The 20,477-nt window shown below is 40.6% G+C and overlaps 1 protein-coding gene across 3 annotated transcripts; it reads left to right on the top strand.

Moving 5' to 3' along the window:
• Positions 1-19,370, top strand: LOC129248579 (lipase member H). Of its 3 annotated transcripts, none has more exons than XM_054888189.1 (6): positions 1-186; positions 12,947-13,151; positions 13,346-13,714; positions 13,861-14,103; positions 18,408-18,596; positions 18,673-19,370. In XM_054888189.1, the coding sequence occupies exons 2-6, from the start codon at positions 13,082-13,084 to the stop codon at positions 19,350-19,352; spliced, it is 1,551 nt and encodes a 516-aa protein (XP_054744164.1). In that variant the 5' UTR covers positions 1-186; positions 12,947-13,081; the 3' UTR covers positions 19,353-19,370. The 3 variants fall into 3 exon arrangements, with proteins under 3 accessions (XP_054744164.1, XP_054744165.1, XP_054744166.1); XM_054888190.1 differs by having other exon boundaries at positions 1-203; XM_054888191.1 differs by lacking the exon at positions 1-186 and adding an exon at positions 12,773-12,851.
• The last annotated feature ends 1,107 nt before the right edge of the window (positions 19,371-20,477 follow it).

Below are 20,477 nucleotides of genomic sequence, written 5' to 3'. Positions count from 1 at the left end.
TGGTGTAGAACACGGGATACCTTCGTATCGTGCTTATAAACAACAACAAAGAAGTGTTAAATTATAACTTTTATTGATTTTAATTAGAAAGCCAAAATTTACCCAAGACAAAGTGTGTCCAATTGTTATTATCGTATTTGAGTAATTATATGTATAAAACACAAGAAAGAGAATCAAAACAAAAAAGTATGTAAATAAATTGAGTGAGTGCTTTAAATAAATCAATAGAAAACAAATAGAATGGTGTAACAGAAGAAGAGAAATGCTCAAACATACATAAAAAATATGCATGTATGAATCTATAAAAATAAAAACATAGGTATGTACATACACGTGCGGATAAAATGTGGGCAGGTATATTCATCATTTCAAAAGCAATGATGAAGGTGCATTTGTTACGGCAATCACGGTCTACCTACCTGGGCTAGAAATGTCACTCAGGTCGCATAAGTACGACATGCTGATAACACTGTAACAACAACTAAATAAATGAAATGAAGCCGTGATATTTTCGAAATGAAGGGACCTACAGTTTTATGCCGCCTTCAAAAGTCAGATGACCTTTTTTCATAACAAAAATGCACTCGGAAGTTTGTTGGCAACTGCTACTGGAAAAACCATGTTTCATTCATCATTTAATGCTTCATGCTCACATTGGGCTTCAGGCCGATGGCTTCTGCTGCTAGTTACGCTGATTTCGTAATATGATTATTTATCAATTATAAGTATAATTCCCATAAATAAATAAAATAGGTTGCGAATCCACCCACAAAATCACACGAATACAGTGGCCACCCACATTCTTGTGCGGATAATCCATCAACGGGATCTCATACTGCGCGAAGAAGCCTTCGAGATCAACTAACTGCATAAGTGTAGCCAAGCACCCAATCTTGTCAGTTCAACGGGATTCTCAAAGACTCGTCTGTTCACTACCTGAAAGATTTTGAGAAAAGATCTAAGCCTTCAGAATACATAGTGGACACGAGTACAGAATAGTGGCCGCCGTAGCCGAACGGGTTAGTGCGTGATTCTTCTCTTCTTAATTGGCGCGATAACCGCTTACGCGATTTTGGCCGAGTTTAACAAAGCGCGCCAGTCGTTTCTTTCTCGTGCTAACCGGCGCCAATTGGACACACCAAATGAAGCCAAGTCCTTCTTCACCTGATCTTTCCAACGCAGAGGAGGCCGCCCTCTTCCTCTGCTACCACCAGCTGGTACCGCATCGAATACTTTCAAAGCCGGAGCGTTTGTATCCATTCGGACGACATGACCCAGCCAACGTAGCCGCTGGATCTTTATTCGCTGCGCTATGTCTATGTCGTCGTAAAGCTCATACAGCTCATCGTTCCATCGTCTGCGATATTCGCCGTTACCAACGTGCAAAGGTCCAAAAATCTTACGCAGAATCTTTCTCTCGAACACTCCAAGCGTCGCTTCATCGGATGTTGTCATCGTCCAAGCTTCTGCGCCATACGTCAGGACGGGCATGATGAGAGTCTTGTAGAGTGTTAGTTTTGTTCGTCGAGAGAGGACTTTACTGCTCAGTTGCCTACTTAGTCCAAGGCTGACATTGTTATCGGTGTTAATGCTGGTTCCTAAATAAACGAAGTCTTTCACAACCTCGAAATTATAACTGTCTACACTGACGTGGGTGCCGATACGCGAGTGCGCCGACTGTTTGTTTGAAGACAGGAGGTACTTCGTTTTGTCCTCGTTCACCACCAAACCCATTCGCTTTGCCTCTTTATCCAGTTTGGAGAAGGCAGAACTAACAGCGCGGTTGTTAAGGCCGATGATATCGATATCATCGGCATACGCCAACAATTGTACGCTCTTATAAAATATTGTGCCTGAGCGATTAAGTTCTGCGACTCGTACGATGCTCTCCAACATCAGGTTAAAGAAGTCACACGACAGCGAGTCACCCTGTCTGAAACCTCGTTTGGTATCAAACGGCTCGGAGAGGTCCTTCCCAATTCTGACGGCGCTACTGGTGTTGAGCAACGTCATCTTACTTTTGCGGGGATACCAAATTCAGACATCGCGTCATATAGGTAACTCCTTTCCGTACTGTCGAATGCAGCTTTGAAGTCGACGAAAAGGTGGTGTGTGTCGATTCTCCTTTCATGGGTCTTTTCCAAGATTTGGCGTATTGATAATATTTGGTCGATGGTAGATTTTCCAGGTCTGAAGCCATACTGATAAGGTCCAATCAGTTGGTTGACGGTGGGCTTCAGCCTTTCACACAATACGCTCGCTAGAACCTTAGTGCGTGATTACCATTCGGAATTCACAGAGAGAACGTTGGTTCGAATCTCGGTGAAATACTAAAATTAAGAAAAACATTTTTCTAATAGCGGTCGCCCCTCGGCAGTCAATGGCAAACCTCCGAGTGTATTTCTGCTCCTCATAAAAATATATGCCGTTCGGAGTCGGCTTGAAACTGTAGGTCACTCCATTTGTGGAACAACGTCAAGACGCACACCACAAATAGGAGGAGGAGCTCGGCCAAACACCCAAAAAGGTTGTACGCGCCAATTATACATACATAGTACAGAATAGTGAACGTACGTTCGGTAAATGACCTCAAAATTAACTCGAAGTTAAAGTAAAATCTTCTTTGGCGATGAAACTCGTTTCAAGCTTAATGGTTAGGTGAATAAGGGCAATCAAATGTATTGAAAACAATCCTCAAGAACTTTTCGCAATGCCATTATAATGCAGTAAATGCAACCCGATATTACACATACCATAGGGATCAATGATACAAACTTTTTTTAAAACTGAGCGCTAAGCTAAAGGCACGTCAGCGACGAGCGCTATAGGAAAATGATGCGAGACTTCGTCAAAACCAATCGGCGACCAACACGATGGGTGCGCTGCAAACCATCACTTCATTGGAGTAAACTATTTGTACTGCTCATGAAATAACCGTCTAGAATATTGGATTTGACTGTTTTGAACTGCTTTTTATATGAATATTCTTGTTAGGTCGCGTCACTGATCTGTACTGATAAGCCAGTTACAGCTCACGACCTGGAAGCCAATATACGGCGCGGTACTGAAAAAAAGGCACTCTTATGTTGGAAGAAATGAGACAAAATTCCACAGACTAGGATTTCTGCATAATACCAAGTCGCTAAATGCGACAAGATTTAAAGCTAATGCAACCTAAGTATTATCTACTTACATAATTTTTTTAATTGTCTATGCCAGTAAGTGATCAGACAAAATCTTGATTTACTACAGAAACCTCCCTCTCCGAGGGAGAGTATGTAACTTCCAACGCACGCTTTCTGAATTTCGATCGAGTACAACAAAGAACGCTAATCGTTTCTTTTTCATCTTGTCAACTTTAATCACTGTGCCAATTTGAAACACTCAGGGAAGCCAAACTCTTCTCGACTTTGTATTTCCAAAGCAGAGGGGGTATTCCTCTTAATCTGTTCGAAACAGCAGTTAGTGTCAAGGCAGGAAGCATTTTTCATCCTAAGTGTATGTCGCGATACAGCTCATTAGCTATAACTTCAACCCAAGCGTGCCAGACGCTACGGCTTTCAGCGTTTATTCAACTGAAAATCTCATAGCTGATTAAAGCACTGAAATTCATAGCACGTGGAAGGCTTGGCATGAAATTTTAGCTATACAGCTCATAATTCCGCCAACGCGTAAAGTTCAATTAAACTTCCACATAATCTTTACCTTAGGTTAGGTTATGGTAGTAGTCGGTCCGTATGACCAACTCACTTAGACCTTAGAGGTCCGTTGTGATACCTCTGTGTGACACGGGAACCTTGTTTATTTATTTTCATGAAACCATTTTGAGGCTCTTATAAAGCGCAGGATTGGTCTAATTCCCGCGCCAGATAGTTCTGTAAGAGAATTAAAAAAGTGTTTACCTAGACAACCTGCTCTGATTTTAGCTAAGGCTGGACAATTGCAAAGGAAATGCTCAACTGTTTCTTCCTCATCTCTACAACTTCTACAATATTCATGGGAGAATACTCCTCGTCTCAAGGAATGCCTGCCAAATAGCCAGTAGCCGGTGACACAAGCCCCGACCTTCGAGATATCTTCTCTTGAGAGGCTAAGCAATTCCTTTGTCCTTTTCTTGTTTATTTCCGCCCATAGTGGCCTAGCTGTTACGCATGACCTATTGACCTCTTGGGTAATGTTGATTTTTATTATTAATTTACCCGTAGTCAAAGGTATTCTAATGGTACTTTTATCACGGAACAGTTGAAGAGCAGTACCTTTTCTGGCTAGCTCATCAGCTCTACAGTTTCCCTCAATATCTCTGTGTCCCGGAACCCAAATAACCCTGACCTGGAATACGACGCTAATATCATTTAGGGCTGCTCGGCATTCCTGTGCAACCTTTGATCTTAGTATAGTCGCATTCATTGATTTAATGGCCGCTTGGCCATCCGTCCGACGGATAGTTCCAGTCCTAGTTCTTTCGAAAATACTCCATAGCCAACTTTATCGTCTAGCTTGGAAACATCTCTTTAAAAATTTAATTGCCCCCTTCTCCATGGCATTGGTGTCTGCCACTCTCTTCTTGACGGTATACTTGTCTTGAAGAGGTTGTCGAAGGTAAGTCTAGGAATAGAATAGTCTATTTCTTGTTTGTGACTGTTCAGAGTGTGCAAAATACAGACGTGGTCCAACCGCCGTTCTTTCCATAGGGCCATACTTTGGAGTCTAAGCGCCGAGGCGGCGCCCAAGTTTTTCCCTACGAGATTTAGTGCAGGCAAATTGATTAGCACCAGAGATGCATAAAAGAGCTGCTCTTTGGACCTTACTCATGATTTTAGAGTAGCTCGCCTTTAGAGCAGATGACCAGCATACAAGTATTACATATATTAAGATTGGTCTAACTACCGAAGTATATAGCCAATGAGTAACGCTAGGTGTTAACCCCCATTTAATACCGACCGCTCTTTTGCAAATATGTATAAAATGCAACGTTGGCCTTTTTTACTCTTTCCTCAATTTAGGTTTCCATGTGAGTTTCCTATCTAATATGAGTCTTAAGTACTTGACATTCTCTCTCAAAGGAATCTCCACACCCTTAAAACTCCGCGCGGATATTATAGGAAGCCTATGTTTCCTTGTAAAGAGAATTATTTCAGTTTTTGCGGGATTTATAGCGAGTCCCCTACTCTCAGTCCAGCTCCTAAGCGTGGCCATGTTAGAGCGCTGGATGTACATAAGAATGTTAGGATATCTACCTGTAACAGCAATTGTCATGTCAACTGCGTATGCAGTGACGTGACAACCCCCTCTCTACAGGGTCAGCAATAGCGAGTTTACCGCCAAAATCCAGAGGAGAGGGGAGAGGAGGTTTGCCTCTGCAGACCTGTCTGCTTAGAGTAGTGCTGCCTAAATTAGCCGTTACCTTCCTTCTGACGAGTATTGCTTCTATCAGGGCAACAACGTGTGGTTCAACTCCATAGTATTCTAAGGCATATACTATAACGCTCGCCTTTATATTGTTGAAGGCGCGTTTTAGTTATATCTTCGAAGGCAACCATGGCAAACTCTTTATCTGATAAACATTTTTCCACCAACCCGACAAGCGAGTGTAAGGCGGTTTCCGTAGATTTCCCCTTAGTGTAGGCATGCTGCACCGAGGAGAACTTATTTATCGGTATAACGCCCCGTATATACTCGTCCACTATCCTCTCTAGAATTTTGAGGAGGAAAGACGAAGTCTTTGGGGTTAGTGTGTGAGGACCTGCCTGCCTTGGGTATGAAAGAGGCTTTTGTCTCTCTCCATCCTAGCGGAATGTGGCCCATGTTAAAACAACTTCTGATGATAATTTGAATAAACGGTGAGGCAATATCCCGTGGTTTCTGCAATTCCGCTGGATAGATACCGTCTAATGCAGGTGATTTTTAAGGACCAAAAGTGTTGACAGCCCATTTAATCTTTCCGTTTGTCACTAATACACTTCCTAAGTTGGGTTGCCTTTCATGATTAGCAGAATCGTTTTGTTCCACCGGCTTGTTTCCGGGGAAGTGTGTGTCTAATAGGAGACCTAATGATTCCTCACTTGACGTAGTCCATGTATTCCCTTGACCTTGTAGATATCCTAAGTTGCATGGTGTCTTTGAAAGAATTTTTCTTAATCTAGTCGCTTCTGAAGTTTCTTCAATTCCTTTGCAATAATTTTGCAGGATTCACGTTTCGCAGTTCTGACTGCATTCTTATACTTTTTCAGTTCGGGCTAATACTTGCCAGTCCTCTGACCTTCTCGTGGCCGAGATTAAATAACGTAATCTTTATCTTAAGCACCACACTAGCCACTTTATTGAATGCCGTCATTGTCTATGTACATATGTTTGTGGGCTATACTACAGGATGACCGCAATGAGGGACTTACAGGTCTTAATATATTGTAACTAAGGTACTGTTTTCAAGACATATTCTCCATTAGATTTCATGGCTGTGCAGTTGAAGTGCTCCGAAACTTCAAAATAAATACTTTAAAATAACTGTCAACAATGAAACGTAAAGTTGATGCCGAGACGCGATGTATTTTATAGTTGTCAGAAGATACTTTGTCTTGCCCTTGTAAGAAAGTAATTCGCATTTTTTCTTTATCAAGCTTATAAATAAATAATTGGCGCGTACATTTCAGTAAGGTGTCTTGGTGTTGTTCCACAAATGGAGGGGCCTATAGTTTTAAGCCGACTCCGAACGGCAAATGGTTCATAGCAGAAATACACTCGGAGGTTTGCCATTGCCTGTCGAGGACGAGCGCTGTTAGAAAAAACTTTTTATATCATTTTGCTGTTTCGTGCACGGAGATTCGAACCTCCGCACTCCCCGCCTTTGTTGCGGTCGAATCTACATAACTTGGAACAAAATATAAGTAGCAAAATATGTACTAAGCCCGTTTTATTTTTGTGAATTATTCTTTGGCTTATTTTTAAATATAGTTTGATACATTTTTGTTTAATAATTTTTATGAAAATTGGAAAAAAATTAATTCAGTACTATTTCAATTTTATTCCTTTTTTTTCGAAAATTCCTTGAAAAGTGGAAAGAAATATTTTCAAAAAACATTAAATGCTAAATTAAATCGGATCAAAAAATACTCATTACCAAAAAAATAAATCATAACAAACCACGGTGTGCACTTTATTCAAAGATCACTGTATGCAAAGGGAAAGCCAGCGGAAATTTCTACAGTCGCAGATCGTTCGCGATTAAAATAAGATAAATGCGAAAGAGGCAGCTGCAAAAAAAAAAAATCATGTGAATTAAGCCGCAATTACAATTTTGAGGCAATTGGCGATTTCTTCCGCCAACAACCATTTGCAACGTGCTTTACATGTGTAATTTCCCAAGTTGATCTGCACTCTCAATTTCAAACACAACATAACCAAAAAAATAATTAAATAAAAACACAAACAAAAAAATTTAGACACGTACGATACAAGAAATTTGCCTGAGCCGGCGGCTAAAAAAATTTTTGTCGTTCAAAACACGCACGTCCGGGCGATGACGATATGAATTGGAAGTTGACTTTTTACGGTTGTACACTTGATCTGCTATTGTTGTTGTTATAATCGAAAAGGTTATAGGCGTGCGTATCAGTGAATCGCGCTGCCACGCTACGACAAACTCTCACTTACGCATGCGCGCGCGTTTCTGTCTTGCCATTTTCATGAATACAAAAAATGCAATTCGCTAAAATCGCCAGCAGCGCATTTACTTGACGAATGGTGCGTGCCTGTTTGACCAAAAGTGAGCAGAAATTTCACTGTATCAGCTTAGCTAAACCTCAATTTATTAAATAATTGCATAACATTTTCGAGTTTAGTTGCGAAAATGCAATACACATTTTTTCTAAAAGTTTTGGAAGACTTTTTTTGAACGCCTTAATGCAGAATACCATGCCACTGCGAATTAAGAGTGCATAATTTTTTTTCTGTGTCACCTCGACACCGAGATATTTTCAATATCTGTTGTAGCTGGGACACCAAGTGAGATACTCTGAAGGATGTCTGTACAGCTGAGTCATGTAATTTATATTTTATTTTTCTAACTGATATTTAATTATCAAAATTTAAAACGTTATTGAAGAAGTTGTGTTTTAGATGACTTCTGTTTTAGTTGGTCTCATTTGGTTGATAGAAATGCACTTTTGAACTACTAATATCAGGAATTTTCAATGCCAACACAAAATCGGTCCTCCTACATATATGAATCTGAGAGCTGGCTTATCTTTGAACACATAAGCAGGCACTTCCAAAGGTTTGTCAGCAAGTGCTTTAGAATTATATGCCGCTTTTTTTTGGCCAAGATCAGTCTCCAATGCTAACCTTCTTTAGCTCACTGAGAGCTGCCCAACTCATCTTGAAATTAAAAGACGAAATTGTAACTGGATTGGACATACACTCTGTAGGGATGACGGCAATGTTGCCAGAATGGCCTTTCAATGGAATCCGCAAGTAAGCTGGCGCAGGGGCCGTCTACGACAAACTTGGATGCACACAATCCTAAATGCAAGCTCTTTCACCGTCACCTGGAACGAAATTACTTATAAATACATAGCGGCTGACAGAAATCGGTGGAGAGCCTCTATTTCCGCCTTTGTTTAGTTCTATAGTTCTTCTTAAAAATACCATGTAACAAAATATACAGTATACTTTCTCATAACGGACACCTCTCTTAAGCGGATACTTTTTTTCAGTGCATACCACAAATTCTTAAGCATTTTTTTAAATTTTTTTCTCTTGAGCGTACAACCCTCCCATAACTTTTTTACACTTTTCTCATAAGCAGACACCTTCCATAAGCGGGCAATTTTTTCAGCTCCTTATATGTCCACTTAAGAGAGAGTACACTGTATCATATATATATATATATATATACAATATATAATTGGCGCGTACACCCTTTTTTGGGTGTTTGGCCGAGCTCCTCCTCCTACTTGTTGCGTGCGACTTGATATTGTTCCACAAATGGAGGGACCTACAGTTTTAAGCCGACTCCGAACGGCAGATATTTTTATGAGGAGCTTTTTCATGGCAGAAATACACTCGGAGGTTTGCCATTGCCTGACGAGGGGCGACCGCTAGTAGAAAAATGTTTTTCTTAATTTTGGTGTTTTAGCGAGAACCAACGTTCTCTCTGTGAATTCCGAATGGCTGTCACGCACCAGCCCATTTGGCTACGGCGCACACTGGGGATTTTTGTACAGAGATGCGGAAAAAAGTATACATCCCAAAAAATATTTACATTTTTACTACTAACGAAGTTGTATATATTTGTGTATGAAAAGAACATGTCTAAAAACTATTTTTTAAAAAATTTTTTTAAATTCATAAATTTTAATTTTTTTTTTTTATTAATTTAAGCCAGCAAATATTTACGCACAGGATACATGTAAGTTCATAATTCTGAATTACCCTCAAAATGTCAAAAAAAATTAAAAGTGTTTCGTTATCATTATGCACACACTAGAAAGCGTTTAGTTATTATCATTGCCAAAAAATAATCAGTGGCGCCTGGTGGCACCTGCAATTGATTAAAACTGGAAGAGACGTTATTAAGCAACACGTTGATACTAGTTTCTGACCGTAGGTAAATGTAGCTCAACTTGCAGATCCAAGAATATGAAGGAACATGATTTTTTTTTTTTTTTTTCGTAAAATTAATTATAAATAGATAATCAAATGCTTTACAGCCTTTGTTCTTCCGGCTAAAATATATAAAAATATCGTACCCTAAATGAAAAATAAAAAATTGGAAGTCGGCTCAAGCAAAAAGAAAAAAAACCACCTTGGGCTTTGAAGTTTTTTCTTAGTCAGTTCAATACTATAAAAAAATTATACGTTTGACATATCTATAAAAAAAAACTGTAAGTCGGAGCTTAGTAATTCTTTTTGATTTTATTGTTGGTTCTATTCTGGAATTTAGAAATACCATTAAACATTGCATAGGTGGTATGTTGCAAATTTGACTTTTTTCCACAAAATCCCCAGTGTGCGGCGGCCGCCGTAGGAAGAAATACAAAAAGTTAAATATAAATGCTCTGACACATTATTGCGCAATTTTTTAATGCAATTGGTTAATGCACACATAAAGCTTTTGTTTTAATGCATTTTTTGAAAAAAAAAAATATTGCTTATCTTCGATTATTCACTTATCTTTACTTAATTGAAAGTTTATAAGCCGAAATTTCTCATTCCATACTAATTTTACTTTTTCAAGCACGCAAATAACTTTTGCTCTCTCAAGAGAGTTGATTTTGAATGAACCCCAAATCCAAATAGTATTCTCAATATAAAGAAGGTTTCTCCCTCCCGCCACCACTAACTGGTTTCTCATTACAGCTTAAACTATTTCCTTCTGGACAATGTGATCAGGCACTGCCGACACTGTCCGTTGCCAAGCTGCAGACTATCGGACGGGTCACCGGTTATGGGGGTAAGCTGCAAATAAGTTTTTCCTAACAAATAAGCAGTCCTGGGCAAGCAGTGGGTGGTGGATACGGACATACAGGGGGTCTGTACAATCTTAAAAAAAAGCTGCAAGGTCAAATCCATCACCAACAAGGCGAGGAAGTGCCGCCTTTAAATAAGCACTTACCCCAAAACAGCGATCATATTTTGACAAGCGACTGAAAAACGAAATGCTGCTCTTACCGGCTTAATCTAAGATAGCAGCCCCATTGTGTGGATATGGTCCCTAGGCTAACAACCTATTGCTGCTGAATTAAATCTATTACTGAAACCGATTCGGCACTATGCGCCGAAAAATGCTCTCTATAGCAACTAATAATAATAACTGCCGACGCAGAACTACATAAGTAAATGCCTTTGAAGTAGCCGTACTGAATCTACTAGTATCTTTGACTTTAACTGGAACTCTATTCTACATCGATATAAAAATTGTCAACTGCGATGTGTACCATAAGACACATTTGCTTTTCTCTTCAGCTGCCATGGATAGCCAACTCAAATGTCAACCCTTTTCAGATCCCATTTTAGCCATTCACCTCATAGAGCTGAGCTGGACTGAGCATATGTGTATTTCTTGTGGTCGGTTCAGATATCTTCTCCCTTTTCTCACTATGGCATTGCATTCGTTGGACCATATCCCAAGCTTGTGGAGATGGCTGCATTTAGCATTAGGGAAGTAAATGCCTTAAGGAGGATCTTGACTGTTTTAATTATACCCTCCCAGTAAGTGCTTAGCCTGTAGTTGCTCTACAGTTTGGTGCCTGCTTACGTCTCGTAAACTTAGCTCTTCACTTCTAAGCTCTTCCTTGATGTATGTTTCTCCATGGCAAGCAATTGCTCAGGTTCTACTAGGTCTTGAGTGCAGCTTGATTGTCGCTCAGAATAGTAATCCGCTCATTCCGGAGATTTTTCCCTAGATTGATACCTGCACATAAGCAGATAGCATACACTTTCACTTGGAAGATACTACAAAAACTATCCATTATCACTGGCAGCTTTATTTTGTGGTCATACCTATATCCCAACGCCCATGCCTTCGATGTTTTCGAGCACTTTGCATACCAGTACAGAGTACACTCTTGGAGTTTCCTTTCGAAAACGGGGTACTTCAGTTGGCTTTATTGTTCAATCTTGAATCACTTCTATAATTGTATGACTTTTATGATGTCATCTAAGGGTAGTTGGTCAAGTTGGAGCTTCAACTGCGGCTGAATTATTGCATACTTTTGGATTATATATCGTCATTTACACTGAACTAAGACCGACGGGAAAGGAAAACTAAATGCGCGCGGCTAATATATAAGTAATGTGTAGGATCCTTCTATAAAGTACTCCTATGTTCGAAGGTACATATATAAATCCAGTAACAGTTTAACTCCTGTGAACAAAGAAGAGCTCGTCGTTTTTTATTTATGTGGGCATTTCGTATGATTTTGTGAGCGTATCAGACATTCAAAACCATCTGCAATATTCATCCGGCACGATTGATCTGCTGATTACCTAACAAAGAAACATAACAAATGTCTATCTAGAAGACAATGAGACATCTCTACATACACCCTTTTCAAGTCTAGCTTTCCAAAATCACCACATTTATGGCATAATTATTATTCCAGTAATACGCTATCACGATATCTACAATGTCATCCAATTTTGTTTGGCCACTAATAGCTCTTATAAAGAGATCCTTCCATTGAAACTAAGTATTGATGATTTGACAAAGTGTATAGTAGGAAATCAAGCTTTTATTTTGCTCCGAACGGGACAAGATACCATAAATACTGGAATGATATTATCTTTAGTGGTTCGTGAAATGCTTAGATTTTACTTGAGATATGCATCTCATCATAAAGATATATTCACTCTCCTCCTCTTCAAAATCCAACACTCTTATGAAGGCTGAGTGGTGGTTAGATTGTAGCGATTGGACGTTTGTGTTTATCCCATCTTCTTGAGATGGCTGGATATTCAAAGTGCAGTTTGATTGATTTCTATGGGCCCGAGTCGCACAAGCGGCATGAATCAGTCGGTGTTGTCCCATACTTTGTATGATTCGTGCAGCGTTTTCATCTCTTCCTCTAAACTTTCTTTACTAATACGCTCCCACACCGCCAATAATTGCTTGGGTTCTATTGATGCGGCTACCCCGATTTTCCTACTTACTTTATTCGCTTCTGCGTGACCACTAATCGCTTTGTGTTTAGAGATTTAATAGAGCCAAATGTGAATATCCATCGGAAAAGAGTTTAATCTTTCTATGCACTCTCAGACTGACTAGGGTGGTTTACTCACAGAAGTTGATGTTTGGACGAGGCGTACATGGAATACATGGCGAGCTGTAGAAGCAGGACGGGACAAAGTATCTTGTAAATAACAACAGTTAAGCTTGGAAATGGGAACTCTGAGCATCCACTGTAAGTTCAAATAAAATAATAATTATACTTTATCTCTATTTTTAAAGCGCTGACTGCGGAGGAGTTCTAAGACATACAAAGATGGATACAACCTTATAGCAAATAGAGCACAAAGTGTAGTTAAATAGCTTTAAGTGAATCAATTGTGATAATAATCCAAAAAAAAGTAGAATAGCACAAAAATGCTTCAATTATCGATACAGAACCAAGAAACAAGCGTTTCGAACCTAGCACGGACCTTATGGACCATAGGTAAAAATAAAATATTGATGGGATGAATTTTATACTGTGTCCTTTAATTTTGCAAGCTGGGATATCAACAAGCAATGTAATTGTTTTTTTCGTGTTATTATCCCAGCTAGCATTATTAAGTGGAGCAAAACGCGAGTGGAAAACTTTAACGTACTAAAAACCCATTTTTTGTTTTCTACATTCTCCTTCTATAGTCATTCTCTTATTACCCACCAGCCAAGCCAAATCATTTTTCAATTATGACCATCAACTGCATCAGTACGCTGTTGACGCAACTACAGAAACGGCGCAGCCGCCACTTACAACAACAGAGGCGACAACGCGCGACATCGTAATTGGTCCCTGTCGTTGGGTTATCGGACGCAAATGCCCCGACCAGGATGTACGCTTCTACTTGTATACTCGTCGTAATCCTGTGGATCGTCAAAGTTTGCACATCGATGAAACGCTGGATAAGTCCAATTTGACCAATTCATATTTTAATCCTCGTTATCAGACAAAGATTATCATACATGGTTATAATGCGGATATGTTTATGGGTACATTGCAGCAGTTGCGCCGAGGTGAGGATTCGAAGATTTCTCGCTAATGCAATAAGAATTCTTTAATTGATTTGAGTTCTCTCTTTCTCTCTCTCTCTCTCTCTCTCTCTCTCTCTCTCTCTCTCACACACACCCACACACGTTTTCTCCATCCAAACTTTTTATAGAATATTTACTACGGGATGAATACAACATTATCTATGTGGATTGGGCCATATTGGCACCGGGCCCGTGCTATTTGAGCGCCGTACACAATACCAAACATGTGGGAGCTTGTGTAGCACAATTGGTTGAGCGCATTTTGGAAATGGGCACTACGGATATGCACGTCGTAGGATTCTCATTGGGCGCACAGCTATCGAATTATATTGCGCGTAACCTGGGCTCTTTTCAGCTGCCGAGAATAACTGGTAAGTAATATAATTAGGTATATTTACATTTTTATATTGAGCGGAAGAAGCTTAGCCTATTTAAAAGCTGTTTTTTTTGTACCGTGCTTAAGATGCACTATGGGTTGGTTGGTTGGTTTAAGGGTGACCCCGCATCGGAGTGCCACATAGACCGCAAGTTGGGTCCGTTGTGTTGCCCTAGAGCTCATTATGTTATATGATTTCCCCACCTAACCGAGATTTTTATTGTGGATTTTGGTCAAAGATATTAATTCGTTTCGAGAATTTGATGAGAGATTCGATTTTCAGGTTCGAGAGTACTGAAAGATTGTCAATTGTTGGAGAGCCAAGAAGAGCGAGTCGACTTCTGGCTAGACCGGGACAACTGCACAGCAAATGTCTGCTCGATACTTCCTCATCTTCGTCCTCGCAGTATCTGCACAGGTCGTTTTGAGGAACCCCGAGCCGACGTGCGTGAGTGCCCAACAGGCAGTGGCCGGTGAAAAGAGATATTATATGCCTTAGTTCGTGTTTCGAAAGACTTATAAGGGTTTTTGTCTGTTTCAGATTGTAGGATGGCCAGATTTGTCTGGTCGTAACGCAAGTAGTTTCCACTCGCCACCTCCGATCAGCATGCACTATGCCACACTGCCCGTATATCCTGTCTATGTTCGTGGAAGCAGTAACTCGTGTGAGATATCTTAAGACGAGGTCGATTTTCCAAGCCCTCAAGCATTGCTGTCCCTTTGTATACGTATATAGAGATACAGGGTTTGATTGAAAAGTAATGAGCCTTATTTTTTTTTAAGCAGTTTTATTAAACCTTTTGGCTTATACAACTAATATTCTTCAAAATAGGACCCTTGAGCGTCAATACACCGCTGGGAGCGGTCCTTCCACTGCAGGAAACATTTTTAAACTCATCCGCCGGAATCGCATTCAATTCGGCTGTCACAGTTTTTTCGATCGCCTCGATGGAGTCGAAACGCCTCCCTTTCAGCTTTCTTTTCAGGCGCGGGAACAAGAAGAAGTCCGGAGGGGAAAGGTCTGGGCTGTAGGGAGAGTGGGGAAGCACCGGAACCCCCATCTTGGCCAATGCAGCGGTGCAGAGGAAGGCGGTGTGCGCCGGCGCATTGTCGTGATGAAGAGTCCAATTGTTGACGAGGTCGGGCCGAACGCGGTTTTTCAGCCAAAGGAGCACTTCTTTGTAAAATGCCGCGTTTACAGTGCTTGCTGGCGGTACAAACTCCTTGTGGACGATGCTCCAACGATCGCTGCATTTTCGCCACTGCAAAATCCTAACACACTTTTAAAACAGCTTTCACGCGCGGAGCGATGTTGACTGCATCGCTGTTGCCAGCGAACTGGGACCGGTTTCTAGTGGAAGAGGAAGGTCCAACGAGCATTTTCCCCCACCAGCCGATTCGGTTGATCGCTTGGCAGACGCTCCGCGCGGGAAGGCTCATTACTTTTCAATCAAACCCAGTATATAAAAAGGAGAAATGGTTGGTATCAAGAAAACTCGATACACAACTCAACTCTCAAACTTCTCAATAAAGCTGTAAATCGGTTGAAAAATAGAGTTCTTCTTTATCAAAACATTACACTAAACACTACCTTAATCTAGCCGAAGAGCTATGAAAAAATGTTCTGCATTTTCTCCTCACCCAGGCAGCCTGTGCCAATCATAGGTAGCCAACAATCGTAGGCAGTTGCACTAGTAATTTATTCCCACGTCCTCGTGTTCAGTTGTTCCTAGCATCCCAACTCCCATCTTCTAACTTTAAAAAGGATTTCCACTACTTCATTTTCGCACTAGTTCAAAAAGCATTTATTCCAAGAGTCCTCTAGAATTTTGTGTACATTAAACTAACAATCCTCAGTAATAATAATAATAGTAATTCATTACATTGTTAGTTACTCTGAGTTTCTACTTACGTATCACAGGCTAGCTGATCTAAACAGAGACTGCTAAACTGCTACAACAATAACAAAATGGCAAAACATGGTGAACAGATTTTTAGAGGTATGCTCTTTAACAGACCGCTATTCGGCTCTTAGCAAATTTGACAGAATCAGCTGGTGGGCTGAAGTCACTTGGGATGTGTTCATAAAAAAACTGAGATTGTATTGGTAATATATGAAAAAAATCAACCAGTGAGACACTTCGTTGTCGTCTGAACAACGACTGATTGGACGATTGTGTGAGTACATGTGTTATCACAGTTATCTTTTTCACCATAGTTAAAGAGCAAAGTTTTTTGTGCTCCCAAAGAGCAAGGCTTTTGTGCTCCCCATACTGGAACATGATATAATTATCTGTTAAGAGTTTCTACTGAAAACTAAGCCACCTTCTAGGGGCAGTAGTAACCACGCACGCTAACAGCTGAAACCAGCGGATGGGCAATTCTAGATATTGTAGCAGGCTAAACTCTTACCTATCGAGAATCCAATCCGATGTATTCAACATATATTATGTCCCGCATGTGATATATATGTCCTCGCGCGATACTAACCACCTATTCACATTTGCTCTTAAACTCACTGACCTAACACTCCTATCCATTTGGACCCAACCCGTCGTAACACCAAGTTTCCTGGGCCTACCGTCAGATGAGAGATGACGATCGGTGACTGCACCGCCCTAGTATGGTTTGATGAACTGCTACAACAACAATATCAACAGAAAGGCAGGCGCCACTAGAACATCAGTATTCTGAATGTAGCACACATCGAATCTGTTGTCCTCTTATTTTTTTTTTATGGCATCTTCTAATTTTTCTAGAGGTGTGGTATGATGTTCACCCGTAATATTCCTTCCGCTTCTTTCTACATTCGAAAAAAAAACTGTAGCCGTAATCGATTGTGACACCTGTGAAGTGTGAAATGGTGATGCACCACTGCAAAAAATAGCAACTTATTCTCAGGTTTACAGAAATTGTCACAAATTTCGCCTCTACAGACAATCTGATTCATGAGTTCATCCCTCTTCCTGCTGCAGGCTCAAAAACTTGCGTGCACACTCGACACATTGTATTTTCTGAAATGGTGTGTGCAAGTGGTGGTCAACTCAATATCTTAGACATATTAAAATGATCAAGGAGGATGTCATGGATGAACTGGTTTCTACGAGTTGTATCAATTTCAAAAGTGTGTCTTCAGAAAAAGTGTTTCAACTGTTTCAGCAAAGTCTGTGGACGTCGCTAAAAGTGGCAGAACTTGCCGTTAATCGCCTTCAACTGACAATTGATCTTATTTTTAGCAAGTATAGCACTCAGACACAATTAAGTCCTTTGTATCGGATTACCTTTTAATTTTTTTTAAATCTACCCGAACTCCGAAGAAATCTGAACATCTGAGATCTTGTGGTGCCAAGGAGCCAAGGTGGTCGCTTTTTAACACAGCAGTGCCAAAGACCTCAAGCCTGATTCGAGCGAAGGCAGGCAGACGCACAGAAAGTGGTCCGCCGTCTCATCCTCCTCTTCACAAGCTGGGCAGAGTACACTGTCTGAGATGCCTACCTTTTCCACGTGCTTCGCCCGCAGAAAGTGACCCGCGATAAGTCCAACCAGCTGCCTGCAGTCCTTTCTGCTTAATGGCAGGAGGATTTGTGACAGTTGGTCGAACATGACAGGTAACATCAGTTTAGTCCATCTGCAACCTTTCTCAGCCTGCCAGGCTCGATTGTTGGTTGTAGTAACCCATTTGCTAACCGTGGCTTTGATGGCTGCAGAAGGAAGTGGCAGAGAAGTTGGCCTCAGAACCCATCCTAGCTAAGAAGTCAGAGGTCTCGTTACCCACGTGTCCCGTGGGCATCAGGCTATTATGTCTACCGACATAGTTCAGCCTGGATTTACAGGACTCGACTACCCTTGATGTGGCCATGAGCGCAACGTGACTGTCACTGCAGACAATTGGCCTTACTTGAATTCCCTATTCCATTTATGAATTAGCACAAAACTCAAGTCACTAAGCAAAAAAGTGTCTCTCTCAATTCCACTCCATTTCGGGAGCTATTTGACCTCCGCTCGTAGAAGTAGTTAATTGGGCTGCCAACTCTGCTGCTCTAAACGGGAGTTGTACGATCATTAAAAGTCAAGCTCCGAGCAAATGATACTTCAGATCAGGAAAGATATACTATTAGTTTTAGGTGTTTAAAATGGCCTCTTAAATAAATAAATATTTCTATCTCCAAAAACTTGTAAATCGAGCTCAGCAAATTGGAATTGTAAGTCAAATAAGTGCCACGTATGTTTAGTTTATGCTTGCCACATACGCACACTAATGTCCATTACATGCTTTGTCTTAAAACTCCCATTTTCCAGGTCTCGATCCTGCCATGCCGCTTTTCATCACCGCCGGCATCAATGATAAATTGGACCCCAGCGACGCCGTCTTTGTGGATGTGATACATACGAATGCCTTTGTGCAAGGCAAAATAGAGCGTTGTGGACATGCGGATTTTTACATGAATAACGGCATCATGCAACCCGGCTGCAACAAAGCGGGCACAAGTAACCAAATAATTTTATATTATGAATCCATCAAACGGATATTAACAAACAAACTCTACACTTTCCTCCAAAACAGATCCCTTTGCCTGCAGCCATCAACGTGCCGTCGAATATTTTCAAGAGTCGATACGTTCACGCAAAGGTTTTTGGGGCTGGGCTTGCAGCTCGTACATCTCATATTTGCTGGGCATGTGCCCGCAAACGAATTACTTACACGAGGCCGGCGAAAATATAAAAACCAGCACGAAGGGCATGTTTCTGGTCGATACCAATGATACAGCGCCTTACGCTTTAGGCAAATGGACCGATTTGCCAACGTTGGGTAAACAAAAGCCCGCAGTGACTAAGGGACCTGTCACAATCACCTTACCGCCTGCAGGAAATTTCCGCGATCCATTGTTGCGTCAAATCGATCAATGGAATAAATTGGATACGAATTTCAATAATGTCGAACATTCGCCAACGCCATTTTCTCAAGATCCTATTGGTGAAAATTGGACATATTTTAGTGGCGCTGGCACGGGTGATATAACCGATGGCTTGAAGGATGCAAATGATCACGTTCAGAATTCTGTGGAGGAAGAAAGTGTGGCGGATGTGCAGAAAGTGGACGAGACGCATGTGGAATGGCAGGAATATCGTCGAAATTTGACTGTTGGCTATATAGAAAACAGTATTTTCAAAGTGCCTCATATTGAAGGTGAAGAATTGAATGGTAATAGGTTACGGCGACAGCCTCGTGTAAATGATGAATAAAACGAAGAGAAATAGAAATGCTGTATTTGTTTATTAAGAGGTGCAGACAAAAATTATACAGATAAATTTAGGTAGATTGGATTAGTTTGGGGGCGACTAACAAATCTCAGAACTAGAGGTCAAAAACTTTGAGGATAACGCAGCCAGCTATTACTGCGTAAAAAACATGCTCGTGTGGGTAAATATTCGTAGTAGAAGGCCAAGAGATGATGAGTAAAGTGAATCAAGTTAAACGGAGGTACTGGGGAAAATGAGAATCAGAGAAAAATGCTGAGGAGGGAAATAGAAAATCCCATTTGTGCAGCTCGCGATTTGTTTCTGAACCGTCTCAAGGCCCTAGTCAAGGCAAAAGGTGACCATATCAAGCAAAAGTAAAATGATTCTTAATTTTGTATTATTTTCACACATTTTTTACTTTGAATTGAATAAAAGTAATTTTCCAAACTAAATGTATGGCCTTTTTGATTGGTTATATGAGCAAACTGCAGCGAAAAACGATTTCTAAATAACTAAAACACAAAAAACTTCAGCGACCTCTGAAAGATTAGTTCACCTTGTGTCCATGGATGTCTTAGGGGGCGTCCATAAATAACGTGAGGTGTTTTTTTTTTAATTTCCTATACCTCCCTCACCCCCTGGTGAGATGTCGTGAGATTTTATTCAACCCCCTCCCCCATCCCCCAATCTCACGAGAGATTTTTCAAAATGTGGGTTTCTTATGTAAACGCGTTGGATTGTTATTGTAAAAAGAGAAAAAAAATTTGCTTCGTGCTTTTATTTACGACTAGTTAAGACTAGTAATCAATATTGCTGAGAGTTATAAGTGTAATAAAAAGTTAACAATAGAAGACTTAAATCGTAACTACTGCGATTCAAAAAAGAATATCTACTCTAATTCAGTCCATAGAGAATCATGCGCGGTTTCCAGAGAGGCTATTGGGACCAACATGTCCACATGATTTTCAGTAAAATCATCTGCTCCTTCAACTTCGTTCTGATCTAGCCATTCGAAGCCCTTGACTCTTGCGCACAGTAACTGTCTTAGCTGGTGCAATGTGAGCTGCTCGCCTGTGCTCTGCAGCTCTTGTAATAGATGCGAAGTAAATACCGCATGTAGTGCAGCAT

The sequence above is a fragment of the Anastrepha obliqua genome, chromosome 5 (genome assembly GCF_027943255.1).
Source record: "Anastrepha obliqua isolate idAnaObli1 chromosome 5, idAnaObli1_1.0, whole genome shotgun sequence".
Taxonomy (NCBI): Eukaryota; Metazoa; Arthropoda; class Insecta; order Diptera; family Tephritidae; genus Anastrepha; species Anastrepha obliqua.
This window is presented reverse-complemented; position numbering and strand designations above follow the sequence as displayed.

Coding starts and splice junctions, on each gene's coding strand:
- LOC129248579 (XM_054888189.1), top strand. CDS start 13,082: ATGCTTCAATTATCGATACAGAACCAAGAAACAAGCGTTTCGAACCTA. Junction 13,152..13,345: donor ACGGACCTTATGGACCATAG/GTAAAAATAAAA, acceptor CTCCTTCTATAG/TCATTCTCTTATTACCCACC. Junction 13,715..13,860: donor ATTGCAGCAGTTGCGCCGAG/GTGAGGATTCGA, acceptor AACTTTTTATAG/AATATTTACTACGGGATGAA.